The 13,939-nt window shown below is 35.8% G+C and overlaps 1 protein-coding gene and 1 pseudogene across 5 annotated transcripts; one reads left to right on the forward strand and one right to left on the reverse strand.

Moving 5' to 3' along the window:
* Window positions 1-7,950: 7,950 nt before the first annotated feature.
* On the forward strand, window positions 7,951-9,999 carry LOC116137868. 5 transcript variants are annotated; one of them, XM_031423570.1, is made up of 5 exons: window positions 7,951-8,078; window positions 8,184-8,239; window positions 8,324-8,377; window positions 9,553-9,622; window positions 9,703-9,999. In XM_031423570.1, the coding sequence occupies exons 2-5, from the start codon at window positions 8,186-8,188 to the stop codon at window positions 9,750-9,752; spliced, it is 228 nt and encodes a 75-aa protein (XP_031279430.1). In that variant the 5' UTR covers window positions 7,951-8,078; window positions 8,184-8,185; the 3' UTR covers window positions 9,753-9,999. The 5 variants fall into 5 exon arrangements, with proteins under 5 accessions (XP_031279430.1, XP_031279431.1, XP_031279428.1 ...); XM_031423571.1 differs by having other exon boundaries at window positions 7,970-8,074; window positions 8,181-8,239; XM_031423568.1 differs by having other exon boundaries at window positions 7,974-8,078; window positions 8,172-8,239.
* A 473-nt stretch (window positions 10,000-10,472) lies between these two features.
* On the reverse strand, window positions 10,473-12,455 carry LOC116137853 (annotated as a pseudogene).
* Window positions 12,456-13,939: the final 1,484 nt, after the last annotated feature.

The following is a 13,939-nucleotide window of genomic DNA, read 5'->3' on the forward strand; positions in this document are numbered from 1 at the left end:
TAATCTCAATTATTTTTAAAAACATCAAATTATTTTTAATTTCTTGAAAAGGAGATTTATCTTGTATTAAACTATTCCCCAGCATGTCTGAGCAGAATAATACAATGTGTTTGAGAACTGCTCAAGTTACAACAATGGAGACATAAAGTTATTATTATGGGAAAAGTCTACAATTAAATGAGGTTATCAAGTTGCTTCATACACTAATCAACTGAACATCCTAAGACATGAATCCATTGGTTTGTTGTAGAGTGTGACTTGATACTTCACTGTATCGTAAACTTTTTGTCATTCACGATGATTATACAACTTAATCCCCTGTGCATATCCTTGCAGTGCCTCACATGAGGAAGAAGATCCATAATCACCCTGGTCTTCACCTGGCAATCATAAACCGGAGAGAAGTAAACAAGCTCCATCGACACGACTCGAGAACAAAAAGGATCTGGGGCTTTTCTGTTCTCAATATTGTGCAAAATCCATGGCTTTAAACCTGCAAGACCTTGAGCCACATACCAAAAGTCGACCAAGCACTAGTCACCAAAACATACACATACTCAGCATTCATCTCAGCCCATGCCTTCATGTTGTGAAAATTATTCTCAATGTTTTGATGCTCTTCAGGCTTGGCTGATAAACCTCAATCACTTCACCACTCACAGTTGGTGAATCAATACATGTTGCTTATATTCTCAAAGTACTCCGGATATAAGGATGTTATAACTACAGCTTTTGATTTCTTCAGGTCTTTAGCTGGAGATGGAGATATAGATTTGCGAAGTCTACTTCCGGCAGCAGGTTCTCCTTCAAGTGCAGGCCAAAACTTGATCTATAACAGCTTGATGTGGAGTTGTTAGAGTTCTAAATACTCTTATTTGAATGCTTCTTCAGCCTTTGCAATCCTTTAATTATCCCCAAACTTGATTTAGGGTGGAAAAGATACCTCCCCAGGTGTTGAAAACTGTTTCGAATTCATTCTTGAAGGGAAAATCGGCAGGCAGTAACCAGTGTATGGAAAAGACTCACAGAAGAGATAGCCATTTCGGGCTGTTGGTCGTAAGTAAAACCGTGTCTGTAACAAGAGCCAAAGAAAAGCTGGAGATGGTCATTATCTGTTTCCAAGCCACTGTAAGAATCCAAACGACATAGTTACAGCCTGAGGGCTTGAAAATTTCCCGAAACAAGGTGCTCCGGTTTTTTTTAGGATTCCGTACGTGGTCCGCAGCGTCGGTGGAGATGTTCGAAGCTCTTAGTGAAAGATTCAACCAATTACCAATTGTCCGCAAAGTCAGAGTCTACAAATCCCACAAGATCAAGTGATTTATCCCTTTACATAGTTTAAACCAATATGTAAGAACCATTGACATACCTAAGGAACCACTTTAATGCAATCCAATCATCATAGTCAGGATTAGACTAAATCTACTAAGGAAATTGCAAAAGACAAATCTGGTCTAGTGTTAATCATGGCATACTTACAGACCCTATTGCATTAGAGTAGGGGATATTCTCCATCTTAATCATTTTAGTATCATATTTAGGGCATTGTAGTTTACTCAAGATAAAATGACTGCAAGTGGCAAATTGTAGGTTTGATTTTGACATACCAAACTAGTGACCAGTTTTTGTAATATGATAGCTGATGGACTCTTAGCTCATGATTTTTCATTTCTTTCATGAACATTCCAAGAATTTCTTAGCAGATCCTAAGTTCTTCATATCAATTCGAGTTCAATTCAGTTTCAGATCTTATCTTGATTCAGATTTACTAATTAGGAGCATGTCCATCAACATATAATAGCAGTATATGCATATCATCAGTGGAGGCAAAATAAAATAGCTATCATATTCGCTCCTAACCCAATGCTCAATAAATGTATCAAACCTTTTTACCATTGCCTAGGTGATTGCTTAAGGCGTAAAGGGATTTATGCAACATACAAACATGATTGGCAATTTTTATCTAGAATCCATAGGCTGGTGTCATAAAGATCTTTCCTCTAACTCCCCATGTAAAATGCAGTTTTACTCTAGTTTGTTCTAATTCAGATCATAATGAGCTACTAAGAGAGAGCATTATCCTAATTGTTTTGAACTTAACAAGAGGTGAGAAAATCTCATTAAAATCTATACTCTCCCTTGTGTATACCCCTTAGCACTAAATGACCCTTATATTTGGGAGGTTTCAGTAGGGACATACCTCTTGAGCTTGTACAACCATTTGCATTCCACAGGTATAGTCTTTCGGTTAGGACCAAGGACCATGTCCCATTTACCTTTATGACTGCATTTCTTCCTCTATTACAATCACCCATTCATCTTTGTCCTTGATCTCATAGCAGCCTCATAAGTGTTTTTCAACCTCTGAACTTGAGTCCTTGCCACTAGGGCAATACATCAGGTCTGCATAGGGGTTCTGGTAGGGCTCTGATCTCCTCCTGTTCTGTCCCTTGCCAACTGGAACTGTGCTAGCATCATGAATTGGTTCTTCAGCCTCTACACTTGGGACAGGTCTTAAGGTTGATCACTTCAGGTTTAGTTTCAGTTTCTTGGTCATGCCAAGGATATCAGACTGCTGTGGAGTTTACTCCACCTCAATTAGTGTAACTCCAGTTTGACCAGACTTATTTCATTATCATAGAGATACATGCATTTTGGTTAGTGAATTTACAAGGGAACAGTTTCATTAAACACAAAATCCCTGCTAATTATGATTTTTACCCCTGGTGAATCTCTATTCCATAGTCTATAGCCCTTAGTCCCCTCTTGGTATCCTAGAATACACACTTAAGGACCTAGGCCTAATTTCTCACTCATCGTCATGTGCATATGCAGCACACCCAAAAACTCTCAAATGGTTTAGGCTAGGCTTTCTTCCTGACAATTTTCTTCTGGGACTATTACTTTTATGGCAGTGAAAGTGCTTCTATTCACTAAGTATGCAGCTGTGGTTAAAGCTGCTCCCAAAATGATTTTGGTAACCTGAAGTAACAAGGCATCTAACTTTTTCAAGCAAGGTTCTATTCATCCTCTCAGCAACAACATTTTGCTGAGAGTTTTTCTACTGTCTTATGTCTAAGGATTCCCTGTTCACTACATATTTTGTCGAATTCTGCGTTACGAATTCCAAACCATTATCAGTCCTAAGGGCTTTAACTTCCTATCAGCTTGATTTCCACTAAAGTTTTTCCAGTTTTTGAACCTAAGAAGCCTCATCTTTGGACCTAAGTAGGTAAACCCAAACCTTCCTACTAATCATCACACAATTGAGAAAATGACTATTCCCCCATGAGACTAAACTGTTATGGCCCCCACAAATCAGCATGCAAATAATCTAAAGAATGAGTGGCAAATTATACCTTTGAGAAACTCAACTTGTTGCTTACCCAACACACAGGTTTCACAGAAATCAAGTTAGAGATAATGTCCTTACCAAACAATCCCTATTGTGAGAGAATGGTCATCCCCTTTTGGCTCATATGCCCCATTCTTAAATGTCATTTTTCTGTCACATTAGAGTTAGAAGAAACAGAGCAGTATTGGATTTATCAGAATAGTGTTCCCACCAGTATATACAACCCATTCTTTTTCAAACCCTTTAGCACTATGCTGTTATCTCTATACACATTATCCATTCATTTTCTGCTTTATAACATCATCCTGATTCATCTAGTGTTCCTAGATAGATTAAGTTCTTTTTAGCTCAGGGATGTATCTAACCTAGTCAACATTATCATTTCCCATTATTCAATCTTAGGTTACACTCCCTATTCCTCGAACTTTGCATGCATTGTTATTGCCCATAACACTGTTTCATGTTCATCCTTTTCAAGTCTTGAAACCACTTTCTTTCAACTCATGGAAAAGAGCACCCTAAGTCTAGAACCCACTCCTGAACCTGGTCTGACCTAGACACTGTGAGCACTTAGATTCATTGATACTGTCACTATGGAAGCTACATTACTTTCAGTGTTTGATTGTTTTCTGTTTTTAATCCACTCAAAGCAATTCTTTTTAAATGTCCAGTTTTATTGCAATAAAAACACTTCCTAGTTTCCCCTTTATTCTTGACAATCCTTTTCCTTTCTTCTTATTCTTTAAACTTGTGACACGTGTGTTAGTTTCCTGATTGGCCAATTCTACTCTACCCTTACAACAAGTTATTTCCCACTCATTTTCTGAACTTTAATTCTACTCCCTAGCCTTAACATCCGCAATGATTAAATCAGACTGGTACAGTGCCTGTATTTGTAAAGCATTTTTAAACAACCTGGTACTCTTCTGTTGAGGAATTAAGAAGTATCATGGCTAAACTTGTATCTCCTACTCTTGATCTATCCCTTTAAAATTAAGTCATTTTCAAGAATTCCCAAATTATCTTCTATAGAGTTAGAGCTATCCATTTTATAAGCAATAAAGCACCCTTAAGAAAGCTAATTTGGAGCAGATTGTAAAGAGTTAATGAATTGAGTTTACCCATAAAGTTAGTGGAGTCTCCATGCCATCTACGTTCTTCAAGACTTTGTCTGGAGATTCATGATGATGAGTGTACGCCTCATCAAACTCGCCTTTGTTTTTTCTTTAATTTTTCTTCTGGCCACTTCGTTGCATCCTTTCTAGTGCAATGGCAACTTGTTGTGTGATAGTAACGCCTTCATCTTCTTCTTCCAACTGTTGAAATCGATTCTTCCCATCATACTGGGTGATCTCCATGCGTGTTGTAGTCATACCAGTTTCTTGATATTGATATAAAAAAGAATCCCAATCGAAGAAACCCTAGAACTCGAAGCTAATTTAATTTGTCATAATTGAACCCTGATATGGACTCTAATCTATCTAGGACCTCAAGAACTAACGTCAAGAAAACCCCCAAATTCGATAAACCCTAGATTTCAAGAAAAATTACCAAAATCGCAAAATTGATAACTCAACTTAGATTTAGAACTCTAGAACTCTAAAGACCTTACGGATCGTGAAAGCCCCAAAAATTCGACGAGTTCTTAATTCAGAACAGACCTGAGATCACCACACCCTAGATTGTTGGCTCTGATACCATTGATAAGATTCAAACCATTACCATTTCAACTCAACACAAAATCAAGAACAATGACAACACACCCAAGAACAATCAACCAAGAAGAACACGATTTATCGTGGTTCACTTATCCAGATTTGGATAAGCTACATCCACGTTGAACTCCACAATTGAGGAGCTTTCTGCACTAATCAGAACCTTTTACAGATTACACACACACACACACACACTCTAATATCCTCACTCTTTTCCCACTAAAACACTTTCTTCTTTACACCTGCAAAATCTGCCCTAAGGAACTCTACTTAAACCCTTGCACCGAGAGTAAACCCAACCCTCACAAAAGACTAAATCTTACTGCTGTAAGGACAAATTACACAGAAGAAAACAAGAAAAAAATGCTCTATCGATACAAATCTGAAAAATATTGAAGAGAATATTCAATTGTAGTTTTTTTTTTTTTTTATTGACTTCAAATGTAGAGGATGTTTTATACTGCTATAATCCAGGTGGCTTCAAGACAGCCTTCAGATCAATTCAAAAAATCCATGGTTGGAAGGAGCAAGGCAAATACGGCGCATACAGATTAGTTGTGCGACGCCGTTTCTGACTTCACCTTCAACAATTAGCTTGACTCATGAATAGCGATGGAATGAAGTAGAAATTCGATTTCATTATCAACGAGGGAATTTTTCCGAGAAGGAAAAAAAAAAACGCCTATCATGATAATTATAATCATGAGATAAGTGTTCTTGTTTTGAAATTGGATTTTAATTTCCCATGTAAGAAGTGATTTTAAAATCAAATATTTGCGACTTTATAAAGTTTTTTCAGACGAGCATGTGAATCCCTTTTTTTTTCTTGATTCTATGGGATATTGTTGTCCCTTAAAAATTCTACTTAAAATTATTATCTGTACATAATTTTATTCTCAAATATCGAAATAATGATCTTTAAATGATTTGGTGGTTGAAACCAATGTTGTCTTACTCGCTTTAAAGATGTTTCTAATCGCTAGATTTCGACTATTTATTGGCTCTTTCAATACACTAATTCCGTGCACTATTACTTTGATTTGATTTAACATTCTCATAAGAATATATGCGTATTTTTGTATCTGAAATAATCCTACTTTGAGTAATTTAATTTTTATGTTTGTTACAAAAAGTCAAATTCGATAAAATTCAATTTCTCTTTATTCAAATATATTTGTGAATAAGTTGTTAAAAAAATAAATAAATAACTATCTCATGTCTTAAATATCATAATTATTTATTTTTTAATTACAGTGTTTTATCATTAATTTAAGGGTGTGTTTGGTTGGGAGTAATATGAGATTACTAAGGTAATGTCATCTTATATTTTTTGATTATCACGTTTGATTGTCGAGTAATATAAAATTTTGATAATATTTCAAAACCAATAATAGTTACTATTGACAATATAAGAGGTAATCTGATTACCTTCGTTTTCTTGGGTATTTTAAAATTATTTGGTAATCTTATTTTTGTTACAATTTTATCCATTTATTAATAAAGTTTAGGACAATAATGCCCTTGTTTTAAAAACAATTTACAAAAATACTAATTGACTATTTTATCCTCATATACAAAATTTTTAAGACATAAATACCCCTGGAATTTAAAAAAAAATTACCCACGGGTGGTTGCTAAATCTGGCCACCATTGTCGGCGACGACGGAATGGAGCACGATCGGTCGGATATAGTTGGATGTGCGCCGCTAAGACCGTTTCTGGCCATGGATCTGTGATTTATGGTAAAAAAACAACTAGATCTGGCCTTTCATGGCCCATGATGTGGCCGTCGTTTCATGACCAAATATCTGGCATTTCACAGCTGTAATATAAGATTTCGATAATCTTTCAAAACTAATAGTAATTACTATTGACAATATAGGAGGTAATCTGATTACCTCTGTTTTCTTGGGTATTTTAAGATTACTTGATAATCTTATTTTTGTTACAATTTTACCCATTTATTAATAAAATTTAGGACAATAATGCCCTTATTTTAAAAACAATTACAAAACACTATTGACTATTTTATCCTTATATACAAAGTTTTTAAGACATAAATAACCTTGGAATTTAAAAAAGTACCCAAGGGTGGTGGTCGGATCTGGCCACCACTACTAGTGGCGACAGAATGGCGCATGACTTAGTTGGATCTAATCGGCTATGCGTCATTAAGGTCGTTTTCGATCATGGATCTGTGATTTATGGCCGAAAACAGCTAGATCTGGCCTTTCATGGCCCATGATCTAGCCTCTCAAGGCCAGATCTCTACTGTCACCACTATTAACAGTGGTGGTCGACAGACGACAGTGGCTTGGGGTGGGTGAGGGTGATTTTCTTAAGTTTTAAACTTTTTTTGTTATTAGGATGTTTTAGCTAAATTTGAAATGGAGGGGGATAAAAAAATAATAATATATTAATATTTAAAAAGGAGAGAAATTTAATAATTTATATAATATATCCACTAATCTATTCCAACCAACCAAACACAATTCTCTAAACATTTTCAGTAATCCATCTCCCTATTAATATAACATTCCCTGTACCAAACACACTCTAGATATTTGACATAATAACAAATATTTCTTGAGGATTTTGAAATTAAAAAAAAAAAATAATGCCGTTAACAAACTGTTAAAATTTATAATATTAATCATCCCAAATTTCACATCCAAATAATATCTCACCATAAGCGGTATGGACACATAAATAAAATGACGACATATTAAATGATATGTGAATATATCATTTGAAAGGTGACATTTAGTATAAGCGTTTGGGTGAGTTGTATTATTCCATTAATTAATAAATATTTATCGAATTAGCCGACCGTTCGATGTATCGAGAATTCGAGATCACTTAAACAAAGGCTAACATGATTTTTTGTGGGCTTAAAAGCCCACAAGGCAACAGGCACCAATTAAGTGCAGACCGCCGGACAATTGGCTAAAGCGAGGAAGAGAGGAGTTGCTGTTTGAGGGAGGAACTCGCCGAAATTTAGCGTGTAGGTATTCATTTTTAATTTTTTTTTTTTTTTTTAATTCTCTTTTTTATTAGTGTTATATTAAGGGCAGAGTTTAACTAGTAAAGTCTTAATTGAGGCGAAAAAGAAGACATGGCAGATGGGTCATTCTGCTCCACCTCCAATTCCTTCCATCTACTCAAAGAAGTATATCTCTTTCTCTCCTTCTATACTTTCTATTTGCTTGTACAAATTATATGTAAGGTTTATTTTCTTTTGCAAACGTTTCAGGTAAAAAGCCACGAGGTTTCCATTGCAGAGCTTAATAGTCTTCCATCATCTCGGGTACGCAGAATCTTAGTTCATACTTGTGATTAATATTTTGGGTTTTTTTTTGTTAATCAGTTTCCTGAAACTATTGTTTAAGCAGGGGCTTAATTAAATCTTCAAGGATTCCAAATTACACTTAAATTGAGCTAATGCCCTGTATTTATGAGTATAACAGCTGAAAAACTATATTCAAATTTTTTATCTTCAAGTGTTGATGAATCTGATAGTTGATGAATCAAGTGTTGCCACTGGCGTCTCTAATTTGAACCAAGTCTTAAATATGTAATAAGGGGTATGAACTATGAAGTTATATGAAATATAGAACGTTTTCTAAGAAATCACTACATCTTCCCTTCTCAACTATAACTTCAGTGATAATTAATCGTTTAGTGTACTGCAATGAATTACATTATTCTGTTTTGTTCAACTCCCAGCCTTCTTTCAGGTGGGTTTTCCTTGGGCAAGAGTTGTGTAGGAGAAAAGATGGCTTTATTTTTCAAAAAAAAAAAAAAAATTGATCGATTATGAGAACTTGGTGATATGGAAGAAATTTCTACTTAGTAGCTGTTTTATATTTAAGGAGATTGGAAAATGTCTTTTGATTTGCTACTGTTTAGTTGCAAAAGAAAGCGAGTCTATGTTCTATTCTCTTTAAGCTATTTAATGGCTTATGCTCTGGATGGTAGTAATGTTGGCGAGTTGCAGCTTTTCAGTTACTGGGATCTAAGTCACTTTCTTGTTTGTAGTTGTTCCATAATGTGCATGATATGAAATTGTTAACATAGCTTTCAAAGAAGTGGAGCAGAGTCCCTTTGTACTTCGTAGCTTTACTGGGGTAGATGTGCTTTGTTTCAGTTTCTTACAATATATAAGCAAAAAGTGAACTATTTTAGTTATTCTTATCGAAAATGATATATGTTAGATGTATTAACAATCACTCGAAAGTGCTTCAATCCATTGGTTTTAACAATTGCGTTAGAATTTGTGTTAACAATGTGGTGTCCTTGATAACTAGCTAGCATAGGCTTATGTGAACTTAGTTAACCAACATTGATGAGCTTATGTCAGACTGAAGTTTGCATTTTCTTATTTTTTAATTGGTTGTTTATTGAACAGCCCCTGCTGTTTGAGTACAAGAAGTTTAATAGTTCTTAAAACAAAAGCATAAACATTTTTCTTCTTGACTACAGACTGTCTATCAGAAAAATGCAAACATATATTTTCGTACAACTATTGAGAAAGCAACAGCATCTGAGCAGAGTAAGCACTCTTGCCTACCCACCTCGCTAAACAACTCTAATACAGTATTATTTTCCTTTTAACTCTTGAATGTTGTGCAGAACATCTTGAAGTGGCGAAACGTAAGCTAGATCAACTGAATGCTTCTTGATTTTACTTGGCTTACGGCTTCTATGTCAAACCTGCCGGTACCTTTGCCACTAGAGCATTTTTGCTCTAATAGCAGTGCTTTGATTCTTCCTCACCCTTGGGGAGGCGGTCCTGTTCAGGCTGTATTCCCATCTAAATTCTGTAATTTCTCTGGATTCCTGGAAGCTAACCAATGTATGAACTGTTTACAGCAATTTCTTGCAGGCAGTGATAATTCAAGTTTTTAGTGTCTATTGTTATTGTTTTAACTAAACTCCATTTTAGACTTCTGTATTTCGTTACTGCCTGGAGGGGAATTCTGAAAAATGCATTTAAATGGGAGTTTTTCATCAATAATATGATCCTGATCTAAGCCTAAAAATTAAAAACAATGAAAATGAACTTATTACTGCTTGTTTAAGAATTTCTTATAATCTCAATTATTTTTAAAAACATCAAATTATTTTTAATTTCTTGAAAAGGGATTTTGAATCTTGTATTAAACTATTCCCCAGCATGTGCTGAGCAGAATATACAAATGTGTTTGAGGAACTGCTCAAGTTACAACAATGGAGACATAAAATCGTATCTATGTATGGGAAAAGTCTACAATTAAATGAGGTTATCAAGTTGCTTCATACACTAAATCAACTGAACATCCCTAAGACATGAATCCATTGGTTTGTTGTACGAGTGACGTGATACTTCACTGTATCGTAAACTATTTTGTCATTCACGATGATTATACAACTTAAATCCCCTGGTGCATATCCTTGCAGTGCCTCACATGAGGAAGAAGAGATCCATAATTCACCCTGGTCTTCACCTTGCAATCATAAACCGGAGGAGAATGTAAACAAGGCTCCATCGACACGACTCGAGAACAAAAAGGATCTGGGGCTTTTCTGTTCTCAATATTGTGCAAAATCCATGGCTTTAAACCTGCAAGACCTTGAGCCACATATCCAAAAGTCGACCAAGCACTAGTCACCATAACATCACACATACTCAGCAGATTCATCTCAGCCCATGCCTTCATGTTGTGAAAATTATTCTCAATGTTTTGATGCTCTTCATGGCTTGGCTGATAAACCTCAATCACTTCACCACTCACAGTTGGGTGAATCGAATACATGTTGCTTATATTCTCAAAGTACTCCGGATATAAGGATGTTATAACTACAGCTTTTGATTTCTTCAGGTCTTTAGCTGGAGATGGAGATATAGATTTTGCGAAGTCTACTTCCGGCAGCAGGTTCTCCTTCAAAGTGCAGGCCAAAACTTGATCTATAACAGCTTGATGTGGAGTTGTTAGAGTTCTAAATACTCTTATTTGAATGCTTCTTCAGCCTTTGCAATCCTTCTAATTAGTCCCCAAACTTGATTTGAAGGGTGGAAAAGATACCTCCCCAGGTGGTGAAAAACTGTTTCGAATTCATTCTTGAAGGGAAAATCGGCAGGCAGTAACCAGGATGTATCTGGAAAAGACTCACAGAAGAGATGAGCCATTTCGGGCTGTTGGTCGATTAGTAAAACCGTGTCTGTAACAAAAGCACAAAGAAAAGCTGGAGTTATGGTCATTATTCTGTTTCCCAAGCCACTGTAAGAAATCCAAACGACATAGTTACAGCCTGAGGGGCTTGAAAAATTTCCCGAAACAAGGTGCTCCAGGGTTTTTTTTAGGATTCCGTACGTGGTCCGCAGCGTCGGTGGAGATGTTCGTAAGCTCTTAGCTTGGAGAGGAGGAAGCTGGAAGGGTTGTGGGTTGAAAATTTGCGGAATAAGAAGGATTTGTATCTGCTTCAGCAAGAAGTTTAATTGAATCCTGAACTCAGAAGTCCACCAAGAAGCTTTTCCTCTGGCATATTTTTGTTGCTTGTAAATTGGATTACTCTGGCTTCTGAATCAGGAAATTCAGTACCTAAATGGGATCATGTCATGGAAACAATCACAATTATTGGATCATCAAACAATCAAACTGATGGTAATAGTGTTTCTCTATTTCGGACGTTTATGATTTTCTTAAAATCCGAATTTAAAATTCCTGGAAGAAACAGTTTGTTAAAAGATAACTTTTTGCGAACTTCTAATGCATAGAGTTTAGCAAAAAAAATTGTCCTTTACTGAAATATGAACTAAAGAAAGTATGTATATCATGGTTTGAAAACCCGGATCGGCTCGGCGCATTTAACCGATTGAACTAGGACCCAGGGCCTCCTTCCGGTTGGGTTACACTTTTAACTGTTTCAAGTTTGAAATCTTGCAAACACACCCCTGATTAGTACAAATCAGTCCCTAAAGGTTTGAAATCCAACAAACACACCCTCTGGCCAAATGCAAATTGACGATGACCTCCCTTTTTCGGTGACACCTTCCCTTGCTATCAAAAACCACCTTTTAACTTTCTCCGAGGCCGTGACACTTCATCTCCCGCGTTCGTCGTCCAACAATTTTTCTTCCATTTCCCGACGTCGATCGGCCTTCTCCGGCATCGAGAGGCCTCCTTAGCCACCGATCCACCTTCTCCCAAGCTCCCTTGCCGTCGTTCACGAAGAACCACAGTCATCTCGCCAAAAAAAGCCACTACAACCTTTGACTTCCACCACCGATCTGCCATTTTTTGACGATGCCTCAACTTGCCAACTACCAATTCGTCCTCCCCATCACCTGACCTACCTTCCCTGGTGTGTCGTCGTCGCTCTCCTAATCGATTGCCGATTTGCATTTGGCCAGGGTTGTGTTTGCTAGATTTCAAACTTATAGGGTTTGATGGTATTTATTAAGGCTGTGTTTGCTAGATTTTAAATGTGTTAAATCATTGGTAAACTGCCGCTTAACCCGTGACTCGGTCGCCTGAACGGGTCACCCCCCCGGTCGGGTTTTAAAACCTTGGTGGGTATTTCACTTCGTCTGCATTTAACATAATTCATTGAGGACTAAATTACCAAAGCAATTTTGTATGTATTAAAATTTCTTAATTTGATTAAAAAAAGATTGAAAGAAAAAACCATGACTATAAATCAACACATTTAAGAGCTATAGAATTAAATAATTGGCATAAAAATTTGAAATTATTGAACTTAAAGAGCTATTTGGTGGAAAGTGATTGAATTTGGGACTGGTTTTTTAAATAATTACCATGCAGCAATTAAGTTTTATAGAGCACTGGCTTGTTAAGTGGCATTATTGTAGTTTTAAGAATAATTAAGGAGTTTTATGGGATTTCAGTAATTAATTGGAAACTGAATTAGTTGATCTGCTCAAGTGAATCAAGTTAACACCCTGGCTCCCTCTCCCTCTCTCTCTCTCTTTTTCAAATAATTTGGGAATTGGGTTTGTTTGTTTAATTAATTAATAAATAATTGATTAATTAGTATTAAAGAGAAATGATATTGTACTGGACTTATAAATTCTTGTATATAAATCTTGAATAACATTTTTATGTAAAATCTTAATTTTTATTCCCAAAAAAATCTCATTAACATCAAACTCTAAATTACGAAAGATAAAACAAACAATAAATATATAATTACCATGATTTTGTTAAATGGGCATCTGTGACAACATTTTATTTTATTTTATTTTTGTTGTTGTAGTATAAAATTTATATGATCCATATGCGAAAATAAAAATTGGAATTTATTACTCGTCAATTAAAAATATGAAAATCAGTAACTAAAAAAAATCAATTTGATTAGCCTAATAATAATAACAATAAAAACTAATAATCTACTACTGTTTGAACAAATAATGACTCCAAATCAATTCTGAAAAGAACTTAACTTCGCGATGACAAAAACATGAGTGGCAACAAGGAGCAGCAGCGTCCTCTCCTTCCCATCTTCCTCCGCTCCAATTTTTTAAATAGTCGCAGCTCCTGGAATTGAAATCTTCTGGTTCAGTATTGATTGTTATCATATTACGAGTCCACATCCACCGAAAATTCTCTCTTATTTTCATCCTTGACTCTCTTGTTCTGAACCACTTCAAAGAAGCTAAAAGCTTTAAGCCAAGTTGCTTTAGCTCACCTCGAAAACATATGAGGATGATACTATATACATAACTGGACTCAACGTGTCCTTTATCAGCAGCTCTCTTCAAATAATTCAATCCCTGACTAGTTTTGGACATACTGAAATATTCATACAAACCTAATATGTATAACCATTCTGGGTTTCCACTCTCTTCGCAACGTTTTAAGAACTTGGA

Source organism: Pistacia vera, unplaced genomic scaffold (genome assembly GCF_008641045.1).
Source record: "Pistacia vera cultivar Batoury unplaced genomic scaffold, PisVer_v2 Contig336, whole genome shotgun sequence".
Taxonomy (NCBI): Eukaryota; Viridiplantae; Streptophyta; class Magnoliopsida; order Sapindales; family Anacardiaceae; genus Pistacia; species Pistacia vera.